This window comes from Pseudorasbora parva, chromosome 4 (genome assembly GCF_024679245.1).
Source record: "Pseudorasbora parva isolate DD20220531a chromosome 4, ASM2467924v1, whole genome shotgun sequence".
Lineage (NCBI taxonomy): Eukaryota > Metazoa > Chordata > Actinopteri > Cypriniformes > Gobionidae > Pseudorasbora > Pseudorasbora parva.
This window is the reverse complement of record NC_090175.1, coordinates 45,502,398-45,518,529: the sequence shown is the minus strand read 5'-3', so window position 1 is coordinate 45,518,529 and position 16,132 is coordinate 45,502,398. Positions and strand designations below refer to the sequence as shown.

General features: G+C 38.4%; 1 protein-coding gene across 3 annotated transcripts; it reads left to right on the top strand.

Annotated features, from left to right (window-relative positions):
• The first annotated feature begins 631 nt into the window (after nucleotides 1-631).
• rbpja (recombination signal binding protein for immunoglobulin kappa J region a) lies at nucleotides 632-14,586 on the top strand. 3 transcript variants are annotated; one of them, XM_067441950.1, is made up of 11 exons: nucleotides 632-710; nucleotides 1,540-1,578; nucleotides 1,994-2,089; nucleotides 4,649-4,814; nucleotides 4,914-5,088; nucleotides 5,177-5,314; nucleotides 6,358-6,470; nucleotides 6,648-6,788; nucleotides 7,063-7,218; nucleotides 7,391-7,494; nucleotides 10,951-14,586. In XM_067441950.1, the coding sequence occupies exons 1-11, from the start codon at nucleotides 691-693 to the stop codon at nucleotides 11,285-11,287; spliced, it is 1,485 nt and encodes a 494-aa protein (XP_067298051.1). In that variant the 5' UTR covers nucleotides 632-690; the 3' UTR covers nucleotides 11,288-14,586. The 3 variants fall into 3 exon arrangements, with proteins under 3 accessions (XP_067298051.1, XP_067298052.1, XP_067298053.1); XM_067441951.1 differs by lacking the exon at nucleotides 632-710 and adding an exon at nucleotides 765-784; XM_067441952.1 differs by lacking the exon at nucleotides 632-710 and adding an exon at nucleotides 856-874.
• Nucleotides 14,587-16,132: the final 1,546 nt, after the last annotated feature.

Below are 16,132 nucleotides of genomic sequence, written 5' to 3'. Positions count from 1 at the left end.
TTTATTGTGTGGCATCATTTTGTCCTGTTGTTCAAACATGATGTCTATCCTTTCTCAGCCATTTTTAAGGTTTTAACCATGGTTTTAACACGTGTATGGCATGGCAGCATTCACACAGTGAAGCAATACTGCCATCTGGTGATATGAAAACAGCTCAGTGGTAGACTCATTGTATTTATTACACCACATACATATAATGTGTAGGTTCGTAATTTATTAGTGCGTTCATAATGAATACTGGAACGTACGCATTTAACTATTCCTGAACTATTCTACTCTTATTTTTAATAACAACATCCTTTTTTAACTGCTGCACATCAGAACACTATTTCCTGGTATCGGTGCCCCAGTACCCGGGCTTCCTTCCTTTCAGAAATCTTTTTCTCACGGTCCTCGCTTAAAAGGTGCGGTCTGTCTTCCCATCGTGAGAACTTTCACACGCGTTTGGCTGACAGCCGTCCGCGACTTACTCTCGCGATGACAAGGTACTCTCTCTCATAGACTCCCATAATAATCGACCGGAAATTCTCGCGTTACTTCAAAACTTTCCCACGCCTGTGCCACCCCCCACCTTCCTGCGTTATTTCTCACAGTGCCCCTCCCCCCTCGTCTAAATGCAGTCTGTTGCAATGTGGTGCGGAGCGGGGGAAATCTCGCGATTGTTGGCGTTATTAGAGAGAGTTGGTGAAGATGGCGCCTGTTGTGACAGGGTAAGCAGCGAAATTATTAACGGACGGGGCATGGAAAAGTCACAACTAAAATAAGTTTTGTCTGTTTGGTCATGGTAACTTGCTTTGGGTTATTTATCTACGACCCCGGCCGTGTGTTTCTGCGCTGGTTTCCCGTTTCTGCGTACTTTTGTGTGATTTTTGAGGTTTTCTACGATGGTCTCTTTTATTCAGTTAGCCACTTAGCTTTTAGTTAGCTGATAGATTTCCAGCAGTTTTCCGTAAACACTGAATGCTACGGAGAGTTAATATTGAACTGTTAACACAGTGAGGTTGTATTGACTGTGTGTTTTGGTACTTTATCATACTTTAAGCTTAAAAATACATGTATTAATTTTGAGCCAACTTGTGAGGTTGGTGCACGAGAGAGAGAGAGAGAGAGAGAGAGAGAGAAAGAGAGAGAGAGAGAGAGAGAGAGAGAGCAGGTTAGCAGATGTTAGCCAGTCTAGTGAGTCCACAAAAGAGACTTGGGGGATTCAAACATTTTCTCTTTGTTAAATGTCAGACTTTTCAGTTAAAGTAGTTTTAGCTAAAAAAATAATAATAAAATTACACTTCTATGTAAAATGCTAGTGCTTCTTTTAACTTTTTATTTTGTCTGTCTCTCAAAACATAGTGAGCTATCTAAGTTAAATAGACAGCTGATTATGCCATCTTATGTACGTTTAAACTTGTTTATCCTGCCACAGAATGTTGTCTAGGTAGGCAGATCCTTAGGCTGTGGCAGCATTATTTGCCAACATTATTGTTATTATTTGCAGGAATAAATAATAAGTGATGTTTGAATTGTCTTGACTGTTTTGTTTTGTAGGAAGTTTGGGGAGCTCCCTCAGCCAAAGCGTTTAACAAGGTAAATGCACTGAGAAGTCCATGTGTAGTTTATCAAATGCATATTAGGGCTGTTACTTTTTATTCGATATTCGAATATGCGTTCAAACATGATGTGAAATATCTGTAATCTAACTATAAATAAACACTCCGGCTTTTAAAGTGTCATGTAGCGCAATTTTTTACAGTCTGGTGCGTTTACATGGAGCACTGTAATCGTTTTAAAAGTCCAATCCGAATGAAATTGCTCTATATAAACACCTCAATTGGAATAATAATGCCCAAACTGAATTAAGATAGATATTCGAATACATTGTTTGATATTTGATATCTGTTCAAATGTTTTTTGTTGTTGTTTTTTTTAAATGACAGCGCTAATGCATATTAGTAAACTAAAGCTGAAACAAGCTTTTCTTTTGTATTGTGTGGTTTTGTAGAGAGGCCATGCGCAACTACTTGAAGGAGAGAGGAGATCAGACAGTGCTCATACTGCATGCAAAAGTCGCACAGAAATCGTACGGCAATGAAAAAAGGTGAGTGATGGTTTAAACATTTATTACACATTCTTCGTCTTATTGTGAGTGATTAATCAGTGCCCAATAGTCCAGTTTAGTCTTTGTTATTCATTCATCAAAATTCTCCTCTATTCATCTGATATCATAAAAAAAAAGAAAATTCTGCCATTAATTACTCACCCTCATGTTGTTCCAACACGTAAGACCTTCGTTCATCTTCGGAAAACACAAATGAAGATCTTTGATGAAATCTGAGAGTTTTCTGACACCTCCATAGACAGCAATGCAATTAACCCTTTCAAGGCCTAGAAAGGTAGTAAAGACATTGTTAAAATAGTTAAAGTAGACTACAGTGGTTCAACCTTTAATTTTATAAAGCGACAAGAATACTTTTTGTGCAATATTTCTTAAAAAAAATGAATAAAATGATGGTTACTTTACATCGACCCCAGTAGAGATGTTAATGGGTTGCAAATATTTACAATTAGGGATGCACTGATCCAATACTCAGTATCGGTATCGGCTCAGATCCGCCATTATTTGCCGGATCGTGTATCAGACAGACAGGACCGATTCAAATTCGATACTCTGCGTATAATATTCTGTTATTGTTAAGCCCCAGTGCCTCACAAAAGGCACAAAACATTATAAAGCATTATCATCAACGATTTGTGCACTATATTAAAAGTGTTCTAAAGCCATTCCATAATTCAATGCGAGTACAGATGAATATTTAAGTCATTAAATTCAAGTTCACGTCAATGCACGCTTCCCTCCGCTGCGGCTGTCAGTCAATCTCCATTTAGCTTTTAAACTGTGTGTCGTGTTCGATTCTCTCCAGATTATTCATTGTTTCTGTTATTATGCTTGATCTGTAGTGCTCTATGGTTTCTCATAAAATGACTTTATCGTGTTACTTTCTACCGGTGTCTGTTATATCACAACACTGGACTTCACATTGTATTGTTCTTCACACAGTAACTGAAATGTTAAACTGTTCAAAATAAACGGCTTATAAGAATACTGCATAGATACACTACGCGTCAATATATCTTGTTTTGAACTTCTCAATGCGGACGGAGACACGGAGGGCGCAGGGACAGGGAATGCGGCGCGCTGTGAGCATGTGACTGTGTTGTTTCATTAATAGTCTTTCTTGTTCTGCCTTATCTATAATATGTTGCTGCCTCATTAAAAAGATGTGCTATACATTTCAAATAAATGTAATTTCTTAGTACATAGGCTATATTTCTATAAATATATTGACTTGTTTTTCATAAATATATTTTATGTAACATTTTACCAGATTTAGAGCTAAACTTATTCACTTTTGTGGTTTCCTTTATTTTTCCCCCACTAAATGTTTAGATTTTATACAATTATTGTGCACTCGTAATTTTGTAATTTAACAAAGTCCAAGAGAATTTTAAGCTTCTGAAGCTGCTGAATTATCCACTAATCTAATTTATTCACAATCTATAGTAGTAGGCTATTTTTGTCATGGATTGTGATTGTATATATCTTTTTTTAATTTTTTATTTTTTATAATGAAGTCTGTATTTAGTTGATTGTGTTTAACTCACAAAAGAGTGATTTTCAATTCAACACACTAACCGTGCGTTCACACCACCGCCGGCGAGAGCGTCAAAATTCGCTCTTGCCGCCCTGACAACGAGGCTGTAGAAAGCTCTGTGGACGTGCTGGCGTTCTGACGTAGATCAAATGTTTTTTTCTTTTTTTAAACTTAAAGAAGCCACAAATCAAACAAGCATGTTGATGCATATACTAACCACAAGAAGGGTATAAATTAACTTCATGAAATCGTTTAAATGTGAAAGTAAGAATTAATTGCATACCCGCTGAACAACGAGCGTTCTAGCGCCTGTAAAATAGTGTTGTGCGACTTCTTAACAAATTACACATCACTATGAATGATCTTGTCATAAATGATAGGGAAACCCACACAGCAATGATCAACCCCTCCTACAATTTGCTTGGGAACTAATGTGGTAGGAACCAAAGTTTGCAGGCCTGCGTTATCTGTATTTCTCTCAAGCGGAGCACTTCTACATTCTGACTGGTTGCCGCCTGTTGCCGCCGAGCATAGCTCATTACCATAAAGTTGAGCTGATTTCAACTCTCCTCGACGCCCAAATCGTCCAAGACGCGCCGATCTCGCTGGAGCTCGCCGCCCGGCTCCCATTGAAAATGAATGACTTCCGGCCAGCTTGCCGCTCTCGCCGCCGGCGGTGTGAACGCACAGTAAGGTTTAGAAATTCTACATAGAAATTTTAAACAAAACTGCATTGGTATCGGATCGGTTTAGTATTGATATCGACCGATACTCGTAATTTTAAATATCAGATCAGTTCTGAAAAAATGGTATCGGTGCATCCCTATTTGCAATCTTGTTAAATTTAATGTTGACAGTAAATTTAAGTTTTGGTTAGGTCCAGTTTATGCATAGCATCTGCACAATAAATGTAAATGAAGGTAGAGTTATGTAAAATCAGATTGAATTGTAAAATCAAATTAAGTTGTTCTTTACTCAGTTCAAATTCTCTTGGACTCTGTTAGATTCTTTTGTCCTCCACCATGTGTGTACCTGATGGGTTGTGGCTGGAAAAAAAAGAAGGAGCAGATGGAGAGAGAGGGCTGTTCGGAGCAAGAATCTCAGCCTTGTGCCTTCATTGGCATTGGAAACAGTGAACAAGAAATGCAGCAGCTCAACTTGGAGGGCAAGGTGCATTATGGATTTTTTTTTTTATGGCAACACATATTGTAACTGATCTTTAAAATATCTTCATCCTCATGTCATTATCCTTGTATTTTGCTTCTGCAGAATTTTTGCACAGCAAAAACGTTATACATTTCTGACTCTGACAAACGTAAGCACTTCATGCTGTCAGTGAAAATGTTCTATGGAAATAGTGCGGATATCGGTGTCTTCCTCAGCAAACGAATCAAGGTCATCTCCAAACCTTCCAAAAAGAAGCAATCACTGAAGAATGCAGACCGTGAGTCAAAATAATTTCTCATTTAAGTCACTAAATGAGTAGATTTGTCCATAATTTTTGCTCAGCTCATTTGTTTAATGTGTTTTAGTGTGCATAGCTTCTGGGACGAAGGTGGCTCTCTTTAACCGCTTGCGGTCTCAGACTGTCAGTACGCGGTACCTTCACGTGGAAGGGGGAAACTTCCATGCTAGTTCACAGCAGTGGGGAGCCTTCTACATTCATCTATGTGAGTCATTCACAACATGTCGGTTGTACTTTTGTTTTACAATGTGTGTACTTACCAAAGAAAGTAGTGGGCAATACAAAGTAACTACATTGGTTAGGTTTAGGGGTAAGTTCAGGGTTAGTACCTAGTTATTACCCAGATAATATCAAGGGGGTAATCTAGCACTCGGGAAGCGTTCCACCCATAGCGGCGGCCATTGCTAACCAAGCCATCACCTGCTGTTAGCATCCCATTGACTCCATTCATTTTTGAGTCACTTTAACAGTGAATAACTTAACGTCTGAGGCGTTTAAAGACTCCATTTGTCCATTGTTTATTTCTAAAGAAACACAACAATGCATAAAAGGCTCCATTACATTGTATCTTACACTATCGCCCCGCAGAAGCTGTTTTTGTAAAAATAGGCTAACGATTGCGTCATAACCAACGCGATTGTCGCACAGTTGAGAAATTACCGTATAGACAGGAGGAGGAGACGCTCAGAAGCAATCTTTTACTGTCTATGAGACCGTCGGGGGGACGTGGAGACATAAAGTCAAGGGAGAAGAATGGGGAGAAGCCCATAGGGAGCCAAAAGCAACGGGACAAAACATTTAAACAACGTGATTCAGATTTCACTTTCCAAAACTACTAAGAACTACAGCTGTCAGACAGGTTGCTCACGTCACATCTATGTCGTCGAGCTCAGTCTGAGCCTGCGCAGTTCGCTCAGCCATCAGGAAGTCATTGCTTCTAATTGATCTCACTTTCCGCCGTTGAAGTCTATGGGAACGCTCTGTCCATTTATTTAACTGTCTATGGTTAATATAATTACAGATCAGTTAATACATGTGGAACCGGACTGTAAAATAAAGTGCTTCCCTTGTGTCTTATTGAACACAATATGCTATATTAAAAATTCCAACAAGGCTTGACATGGAGCCCTAGTGGCAAAGTTCATTACATCTAATAAAAGAATGAGTGAAAGTTTTCGATCTCTTTTAATTTTTGAATCTGCTGATTTGTTTGCTTATTAATTATGAATTGGTCATTTTTAATTTCAGTGGATGATGATGAGTCAGAGGGAGAAGAGTTTACAGTCAGAGACGGTTACATCCATTACGGTCAGACGGTGAAGCTGGTGTGCTCTGTGACAGGCATGGCTCTACCCCGACTGGTAAGCGCTTATCCACTTTAATGTTCATGATCATTGTTGATTATAAGGGCAGGGCTAAGAAAGTATGTCCTGTTCAATCATGGAATGATGTATATAGTTGTGTCACTCTGAATTGATGTCATATGTTTGTGTAATGCTGTGGATATTGCAAGTGAAATGTTGCATGTTTGTGTGTAGATTATCCGTAAAGTGGACAAGCAGACAGCGCTAATGGATGCTGACGATCCTGTGTCCCAACTACATAAATGTGCCTTCTACCTTAAAGACACAGAGAGGATGTATCTCTGCCTGTCACAGGAAAGGATAATTCAGTTCCAGGTCAGTCCACTGGTACAGAAAGTTTATTAGATTAATACAGTTAAGTCTAATAAGTCTTTCAAATAAGTCTTTAACTTAGTCTTATTAGATCTGATAATTATATTTGGAATGTTTTTGCCACATAGATGTGAAAAAATGCACTATAATTGATGAAAACTTTACATCTCTGTTAGAATTACAATGAAAATAAAACTTACTCTTCTCTCTTACTCTATAATCTTTTTTAATGGTAAACAATTAAAATGTTGTTCTCTTAACACTGAACTACTCTCAGGCCACACCCTGTCCCAAAGAAACAAACAAAGAAATGATCAATGATGGGGCGTCATGGACAATCATCAGCACAGACAAAGCAGAGTACACTTTCTATGAGGGCATGGGCCCTGTACCTTCACCTGTCACACCCGTGCCTGTTGTTGAGAGCTTACAGGTAATGCACATAGTCACAGTCAAGTTCTTTAAAGGTGCTGTGAGCAATCCCAGGTGCTTTAATAATATCAGCACATAACATTGATGGCTATGTTACATTACAATTGTTTTTTATTAAAAAGGGCGTGTCATCATATCTGTTAGAAAGTAACCTTGAACCCTGAATGTTGTAGCTGAATGGAGGAGGAGATGTTGCCATGCTGGAACTGACAGGACAGAACTTCACACCTAACCTCAGAGTCTGGTTTGGAGATGTGGAGGCAGACACTATGTACAGGTGAAATCAACACACCAACCACAGTGCTGTACAGTTAAGAAAATAGATAAAATATCTACAGTTAAATCAGGAATGCCATAAATGAGTTGGATTCATGCTATCATTGAGGTGTAATGGGATGATTAGTATTAGTACTAGTATGCATACAATTATTGCCATTTGTTTACCTTTTATTAAAACATAAACTATTGTAGCTGCACTATCAAGACAAAAAAAGAAAGACTAAAGGCCCAAATATACTTTAAGTGAAATTGAAGAACAAACTGGTGTGATGTCTTTTTGAACAAAATCAGGCCAAAACAAAGTTTGATCAAGCAACTAAAACCTCTTTCCTAGTCTAACACTTAAGACTCAAATGTAGAGTGGATCAAGCATTTTCTGTGGTTGGGCCACGGTTATGGAACAACCAGCCCTTAGAGATCAGAGTGGCACCTTGCCTGACAAATTTTAAGTCTCTTTTAAAAACTTATTTGTATTCTCTGGTGTATTGATTTTGTTTTTTTGTCAATATCTTAAGTGTGTATATTTAGGATTTGTATTTAGATTTTTTACAGCACATTGGTCATTCTTGTGGCTGTTTTTATACATTAAATGCATATAAAATGTGCTTTTATAAATTAAATAAACTTGAAACTTGGTTGGTGTTTAAAACAGCTTGCCAAAGCTTTCTGGAAAAGTTTACTCTGGCTGTTAAACACCTTTGAACTACTATTGGTTTGAGTCGATTATATAATAGATAGGTGTACTCTTGAGACTCCCGACTTCTTTGGTGTAAAAATCTTGATTGGCATGAAGTTAATTTCTTGTGTTTAGTCCATCGAGGTCAGATGACCAACAGTAAAAAAAAAAAGAAACATGTAAACACACTGGAGAGACACTGACATGGTTATTTGTGAAAATGTCTCGGTTACGACTAACCTTAGTTCCCTGAATATGGGAACGAGAGGCTGTCATCGCATTGGCAAGCAGTTCCCAATGCGGTGACACAGAGTGAGTTCCCATGAAAGGGAATTGCTTGCTATTGTATAAAGTGCTATATAAATAAACCTAATGTGACTTTACTGGAGTGCCGAGTTGCATATTGCACATCGCTAAAATCAGATGCATTCTTAACTGCTGTTTTCTCACTGCTGTCATTTTCATTGATTATTTTACTATTGAAAGGAAGGCATGCAGCACATATTTACATATTCATCTGAATGCCGCTCTCAGCAATGTGGGCGGCGTTGGATTACTCAGATATTTTGAACTTTGATTCACCTCTAAGCGAAAAATGAAAATACACTTTGGTCTGAGTATGTCAGGGCCTTCAACGATTTGGAATATAGCTCGTATCAGTAGAAACCTGGAAGTATATATTGGAATGATCATGCCCCTGAGACGGATTTATGTATTTTATTTCTTGAAAAAATCTTCCAGTGACGCAAATATCGTCATTTTATGAGGCTAAAGACTACAGCCAGTAGAAGGAGCTAGAAGTTCCACATTTTCAACCAACCCATGGGGAGTGGGATCTAATTCACAGCGCTCGGCTTGGCAGCTGCAGGCATTCATGTAAAAGCAAAGTGAGCGTTTCAATTTTTTAAATAAATTTCTATGAAAATTAAGCTTCCAAATGAACTGAAAACGCGCCAGACTGAACATGCGCTGTGAATTTATGCTGCTGCCGCGCTTGCCTCAGCTCTTAAAAGTGATCTAGTAAACTAGTAGCGGTGGCTTCGTAGGGGAGCGAAACAAATGCATTCTGAGAGTTGTTGTCTTTCATCCACAAGCCAAAAATACATTTTCTGTCTTTTCTCAGTCTAGAAGGCACCAAATTCAAAAATAATTCCACATTTCTACTACAGTACACACAGAAAAATAGGGTGTCAAAATTGTACCTTTAGGGGTACAACAGCTTGTCGCTGGGGCAGTACCCTTAAAAGGACATCTTTGTACCTGTTTTACTCCTGAAAGGTGCATATTAGTAACTTTGAGTACAAATGCGTACCTCAAGGTACTACTATGAACCTTTTTGTGGTAAAAATGTTACAACGTTGTCCTTTTAAGGGTACTGCCCCAGCGACAAGCTGTTGTACCCCTAAAGGTACACCCTATTTTTCTGTGTGTAATGACCCAGTTTAAATACAAAGTGTAACGCTAAATCACTGAAGTAACCCTTTAAAAACGTATTCAAAGTTCTTGTATAATTTGATTTTGAAAACTTTGCAGATACCCTGTTATTTATATATATATATAGGTCCTTCTAAAAAAAATTAGCATATTGTGATAAAGTTCATTATTTTCCATAATGATAAAAATTAAACATATATTTTAGATTGTTTTAATACTGATGATTTTGGCATACAGCTCATGAAAACCCAAAATTCCTATCTCAAAATTAGCATATCATGAAAAGTTTCTCTAAACGAGCTATTAACCTAATCATCTGAATCAACTAATTAACTCTAAACACCTGCAAAAGTTTCCTGAGGCTTTTAAAAACTCCCAGCCTGGTTCATTCCTCAAAACCGCAATCATGGGTAGGACTGCCGACCTGACTGCTGTCCGGAAAGCCATCATTGACACCCTCAAGCGAGAGGGTAAGACACAGAAAGAAATTTCTGAACGAATAGGCTGTTCCCAGAGTGCTGTATCAAGGCACCTCAGTGGGAAGGAAAAATGTATGCAAAAAACGCTGCACAACAAGAAGAGGTGACCGGACCCTGAGGAAGATTGTGGAGAAGGACCGATTCCAGACCTTGGGGGACCTGTGGAAGCAGTGGACTGAATCTGGAGTAGAAACATCCAGAGCCACCGTGCACAGGCGTGTGCAGGAAATGGGCTACATGTGCTGCATTCCCCAGGCCAAGACACTTTTGAGCTACAAAGAAGCAGCACTGGACTGTTGCTCAGTGGTACTTTTTTCGGATGAAAGCAAATTTTGCATGTCATTCGGAAATCAAGTTGCCAGGTCTGGAGGAAGGCCACTATCGAAGCATCCTGGGCCTCCATAACACCTCAGCAGTGCCACAGGCTGATCGCCTCCATGCCACGCCGCATTGAAGCAGTCATTTCTGCAAAAGGATTCCCGACCAAGTATTGAGTGCATAACTGAACATAATTATTTGAAGGTTGACTTTTTTGTATTAAAAACACTTTTCTTTCATTGGTCGGATGAAAAATGCTAATTAAAAAAAATAAAATAATAATTTTGGGTTTTCATGTGCTGTATGCCAAAATCATCAGTATTAAAACAATAAAAGACCTGACAGATATCAGTTGGTGTGCAATGAATCTAAAATATATGAAAGTTTATTTTTTATCATTACATTATGGAAAATAATGAACTTTATCACAATATGCTAATTTTTTTAGAAGGACCTGTGTGTGTGTGTGTGTATATATATATATATTATTCAGAGTGTCTAGTACATAAATGTCAGTAATGCTTAAGTACGGCCCCTTCTCCCGCAGGTGTGGCGAAAGTGTGCTCTGCGTTGTTCCTGACATCTCTGCGTTCCGTGAGGGGTGGCGTTGGGTCCGGCAGCCAGTGCAGGTTCCTGTGACTTTGGTCCGTAATGACGGCATCATCTACTCCACGGCTTTGACATTTACCTACACGCCAGAGCCGGGACCGCGTCCTCACTGCAGCGCTGCGGGAGCTATACTGCGGGCCAACAGCAACTCCTCCACCTCACCATCTTCATCCTCCAGCCTACTGCTGCAGTCAGCTGTTGACAGCCAGGCGGGATACGCAGCAGCAGGGAGCGTGTCTTCATCTTCCTCTTCCTCAGCTATGTCTGTCTCCTAACCTGGGAATCTTGGTGCGCGTTTGCGTGTGTGAGTAAGTGAACCTTTGTGAGAGATGGTGATTTGTCAGTTCGTAGACTTCCTGCAAAGATTCATGGGATACTTATTACAAAAACGGATAATGGTGCCACGTAGAGAGAAGCAAAAGAGAGACAAGACTTCACACAAAGACTGGACAAAACAAATGAAGGCATCTCTTTTCTTTTCTCTCTCTTTATTGCGGTTCTTTTTCAATCTGTTTCCTCATGTCAGAGGAAGTGGCAACAGAAGTGATGTGTGCCGTGGATCAAGATGCCACAGGATCAATGCATTAGCCTTACATGAAAAGAAAAAACAGTCAAAAAAACAAAAAAAACACCTTCTCTTCAAAACAAAGCCCTTTCTGTGTAAGTGCGGGATGGAAATGGCTTTGCGAGATGTTTTCTACTAAAGGGCTTAATGCACTGTTTCGCCAGGCTTGGAAGAAAAGTTATCATAGTAATATAGTTTTTACGGACCAAGGAATATTATTATTATTATTATTATTATTATTTTTATTGATATATAATTTTATAAGCTTTAGCTAAGGTACATTTTTCACCTTTTTAAGTTTTATAACATATAGTAAACTTTTGTTACCAAATAGTTTTGTATATTTCTTGTGAGCATTTGGGCTCAGAAGGAAGAGGTTCATGTGTTTTGAAAGCCTGAACTCATAGCTGCCTTTACTCGTCTTGGCTAATGCCTTAAGTCTTTTGGAGTTTCACCAGACCCTTGTCTCTTTTGTAATATTTTTTTGTCATGTATATTAGTAATTTCCCCAATCTTCTCTCTCTCTCGCTCTCTCTCTCGCTCTCTCTCTCTCTGTCTCGCTCTCTGGCTCTCTCGCTCTCTCTCTCTCTCTCTCTGTCTCGCTCTCTCTCTCCACTAAACCAAGGTGTAATATTGATGCCATTATTTGCGAATTTGGGAGAAGGTGACTTCGGCTTTGTTAAACTTTTCTCATATGATGTCTTTAACACAAAAGCTTTAACTGACTTTGCTGGTAGGCCTTACGTGCCATATACTCATCAGATGCGCGTAGCCATTGATCTGGCCCTTTTTCTTTGGCTACAGATGTTCAAACTGCCAACATAAATATATCCCACACCAAATGGATTACCTTTAGTTGAAAATAAGCGCACATAATCCTTTTGTTGCTTTGTTTGGGGGGTCAACGGTTTTCTAATGAATTGGTTTATTCAAATCCTGTGGTAGGGAATGACTGTACTGGTCTCGTTTGCATATCATTCATGCTTTCAGTGTCATGATTATTGTTAGTATCTTACTAAAATCAGTGTGTAGGAAAATTGCTGCTTTGTTGTCATGTGGTTAAACCATATAGAGAAGGGATTGTGGATAATCTGTAAGTACAGCTACAAGCAGCCCTGACTGTTTTTTTGGCTAGGAAAGTTTGGATTCTCTGTGCATCTAAATATGCATGTGCAAAATGACTTATTTTCAGAACCAACCAATTAGTGGTTTGCCTGACTGACTAATTGGTCTTATAGAAGCGGTGTAAATCTTTGTAATTAGGTTGGTCTCCCGTTCAGCTTACCCTGATCAGACGTTTTTCTTAGTTTACATAAGGTGTGCTCTTGTGTTTGAAAACGGCTAGATGGAGCATAACCGGAAAAAATTGCTTTAAATGTATTTAGCTAACCATTTTTAACTGAATGTGGCATTTAGTTAAAAACAACACTCATACTGGGATGCTCAAATGGATTTTTAAATGTGTATGGTTGTACTAAAAATCTAGATAAACTAGTCAGCCTCACTAAATGATTAGTTTGTCTTTGCTTGTAGTCAACTAGCATATCGGTGTCAAGCTGTAAAAAGCACTTATTGCATTGCTGCGTGAAGATGTTTGATTTGTAGGGTACAGAAAACAGAATCTTATCCTACCTTTTATATGTTTTGAATTATGAAACTGCAGAAGTGACAGCCTTAATGTACATAAAATGACCCCTATTATTAATTGACAATGCCACAATTTTCTTTGGTTGTTTAAAATGTTCAGTACCAAATGTTCACTTCTGTAATAGCTGTAGTCTAAAGTAAACTAAAAACGAGGCCTTAAACCACTACTGCTTGATTACAGGATCTGGTGGTAAGATATTACACTACAAATTGTGCTCTTTTGTAAAAGGACATAATTTAAAAAAAATACTTTTTCAATATAAGTCACAGGGGAAAAGTCATCTCAAATCTGCTTTCTGTGCATCTTTTGTTTCTTATTTTGTTGTCCTGTTTAAATACCCCCCCCCCCCACACCACCACCACCACCACTCAAATGTATATGCATATGCATCAGAGAGAAAGAGACTCATGAAATGGTGTGCTTTGCTTCCAATTGGTATGCAATGGGATTTATCTAGGAACAGAAGTCATTCCTCAATGGGTTTGGTTCTTTTAATTTATCAGGTCTTCCATGGCTGATATTAATATACGAGTGTGTCTAAATGTTATATTGATCATTTGATATAATTTTTTTTATTGTATAATATTATGAAATTATATTAATGGTTATGTTAAAATTTCAAATTTTCTTCCATGATTGAGGGTAAATTACTATGAAAAGTCTTTTTTTACCTCACTCCTTTAAAAAAAGTTTTTTTTTTTTTAACTATCAGGCCTTCCCAAAGAAATAAAAGCCAAAACCCAGTAATTCTTGCAAAGCAATTAACTTGCGTGAGATAACGATCGTGGGATATTTCATTCAATTGCTCAATCAGGGAAGAATATTAAACCATATCATCACATGGAAGTGCCGAAATAGAAACTGCCAAATCTAAAGGTCAAATTGTGAAGGTAATGCAACCTTTCCATATATGTTTTCAGTGTTATTTTTTTTTAATTTTTTTGTCTTGTATCCCGCTGTCTTCCAGGGTGTTTGAATCAGAGGATCTGAATGGTTAATTTCAAGACTAACCATGTTGAGTTTCATTATTACTATCACATAAGTTAGTAAGTTTGCCTGTCACATGTGCCACTGTGCTTACATTGAGCAGAAACTATAGTGTATTAGATCACTGTTATCTTTGTCGATTTTGTCTGTAGAAAAAAAAGGTGAGAATTGGTGTCTGTTTTCTCAACTGTTTCAAAGGATTGTTTTACATTTTGGAAGTTACCAGCCTTTGTCAAATGGCTACCAGCCATTCTGATTTTGAGTGCATGCTCTCTTAGCAGATTTGAACTGTATTGGTGCTGTCTAACTCCTAAAGGGCCAGTGTATCTATTGCTTTTGGAATGGATCACTAAACACTGTAATAGTTTCAAAAAGTGTCAAGCTGTTCATTTATTTTAGTTTTTACGGTGCTTAATTGAGGGCATAATACAAAACCATCAAGGAAATGTGGTACAGAGATTGCAATACTGTCATATGACCACTGCTATAAGGGATGGTTCAGCCAAAAACATCTGATGTTTTTTCACTCATGCCGTTTCCAAGCACTGCACAGTTTAGAGGTCCCCCTAATGATTAGGGCCTAATCAAGCATAACGGATGCAACTTATCAGCTTAAAGATTTCAAGGCTGCATTTAAATCCACTTTTCGACATGCACTAACAAACTTCCCTAAGCAGTTCAATTTGGGAGGAACCCCACCACAATTTCTAATGTGCTTTCAATTTCTAGTGAAAGGGAACTTTATTTTGACACGGGGAGCGACGAACGAGTCCAGAGTGTAGGCACTTCAGGCAGATCCATAGACAACAATGCAAAACTTAATTTATCCACACCTTAAATAATTCAAACGATTGACGGAAAATAAGCTTACAGCTGTTTATTCAGCAGTATAGAATTATTTTATATATATATATTTGTTTTTTTTGTTTTTAGAAAGTAGACATCAGAATCAAGTGATCAAGGACTTGGGTGTCCCGCTTCCCCCAGAAGTGGGCACTCATGTAATGTAAGCAATGCTGTACATAAACTAACTATAAACTATCCTTTTAAACACAGCCCAAGAGCTCAGATACGTGTGTCAGATAAGAAGGATATCCAAAATGTGCAGTGTTGGGAACCACTGTCCAACAGAATAGCTTTTTGCTGTGGGGGAATCCTTGGTTTAGTCATGCAGTGCTGCTTGTAAGCAGCACAGGAAACACCATATTAGTGTGTTGGAATGATACCGACTGTTTACCACTCTCATTGGTCGCAATGTAAATTGAGATGCAAATCTTTACAGTAGTGAAGTGGGTTGTGTGTCAACAACAGATCGGCCCTCAATACTGCTAAAACTCTTAAAATGACAGTGATTCTGCAGGCGAATCCCATAAATTCTTCTCCAACCATCTCTAAACATAAACCGATGGGACAGAAACATCTCAACCTCTTCTCCTCAACAAAAATCATCAGTTTATTATACCCATGTTTAAAAACAACAGGATAATTGTGTGCCAAATGATACAGCATATGAGAAGCAAAGCCTACAGAATGTTTTTTTTTTTTTACATTAGATTGATGACAAAAACAATGGCCACGAGGGGCAGAAATGAGATAGTGTTTCATTTGAAGTGAGTTTGCCCTGAATTACAATGACAGACACCTGTCACTTGTGCATGTTTCAAGTGCCAAACGTTTCCCCCACTGCTTGGCATCCACTCGCTCATGGCCCAGTTTTATTATTAGACCTTATGGGGTTGTTGAGATGTAACCTGAAACTTTCTTTCTGTTGCTGTTTCTGAGTGTACGAGTCTCCAACCATGGTAATCTGATAGGGCTCTAAATTTAATTCTGAGAACAAAATTAAGTTTGTACTGCAGTCGACCTGATATGAGAGAGTAAATGTGTAGGGTTTATTTTACTCTGAAAGCCCACAAATTG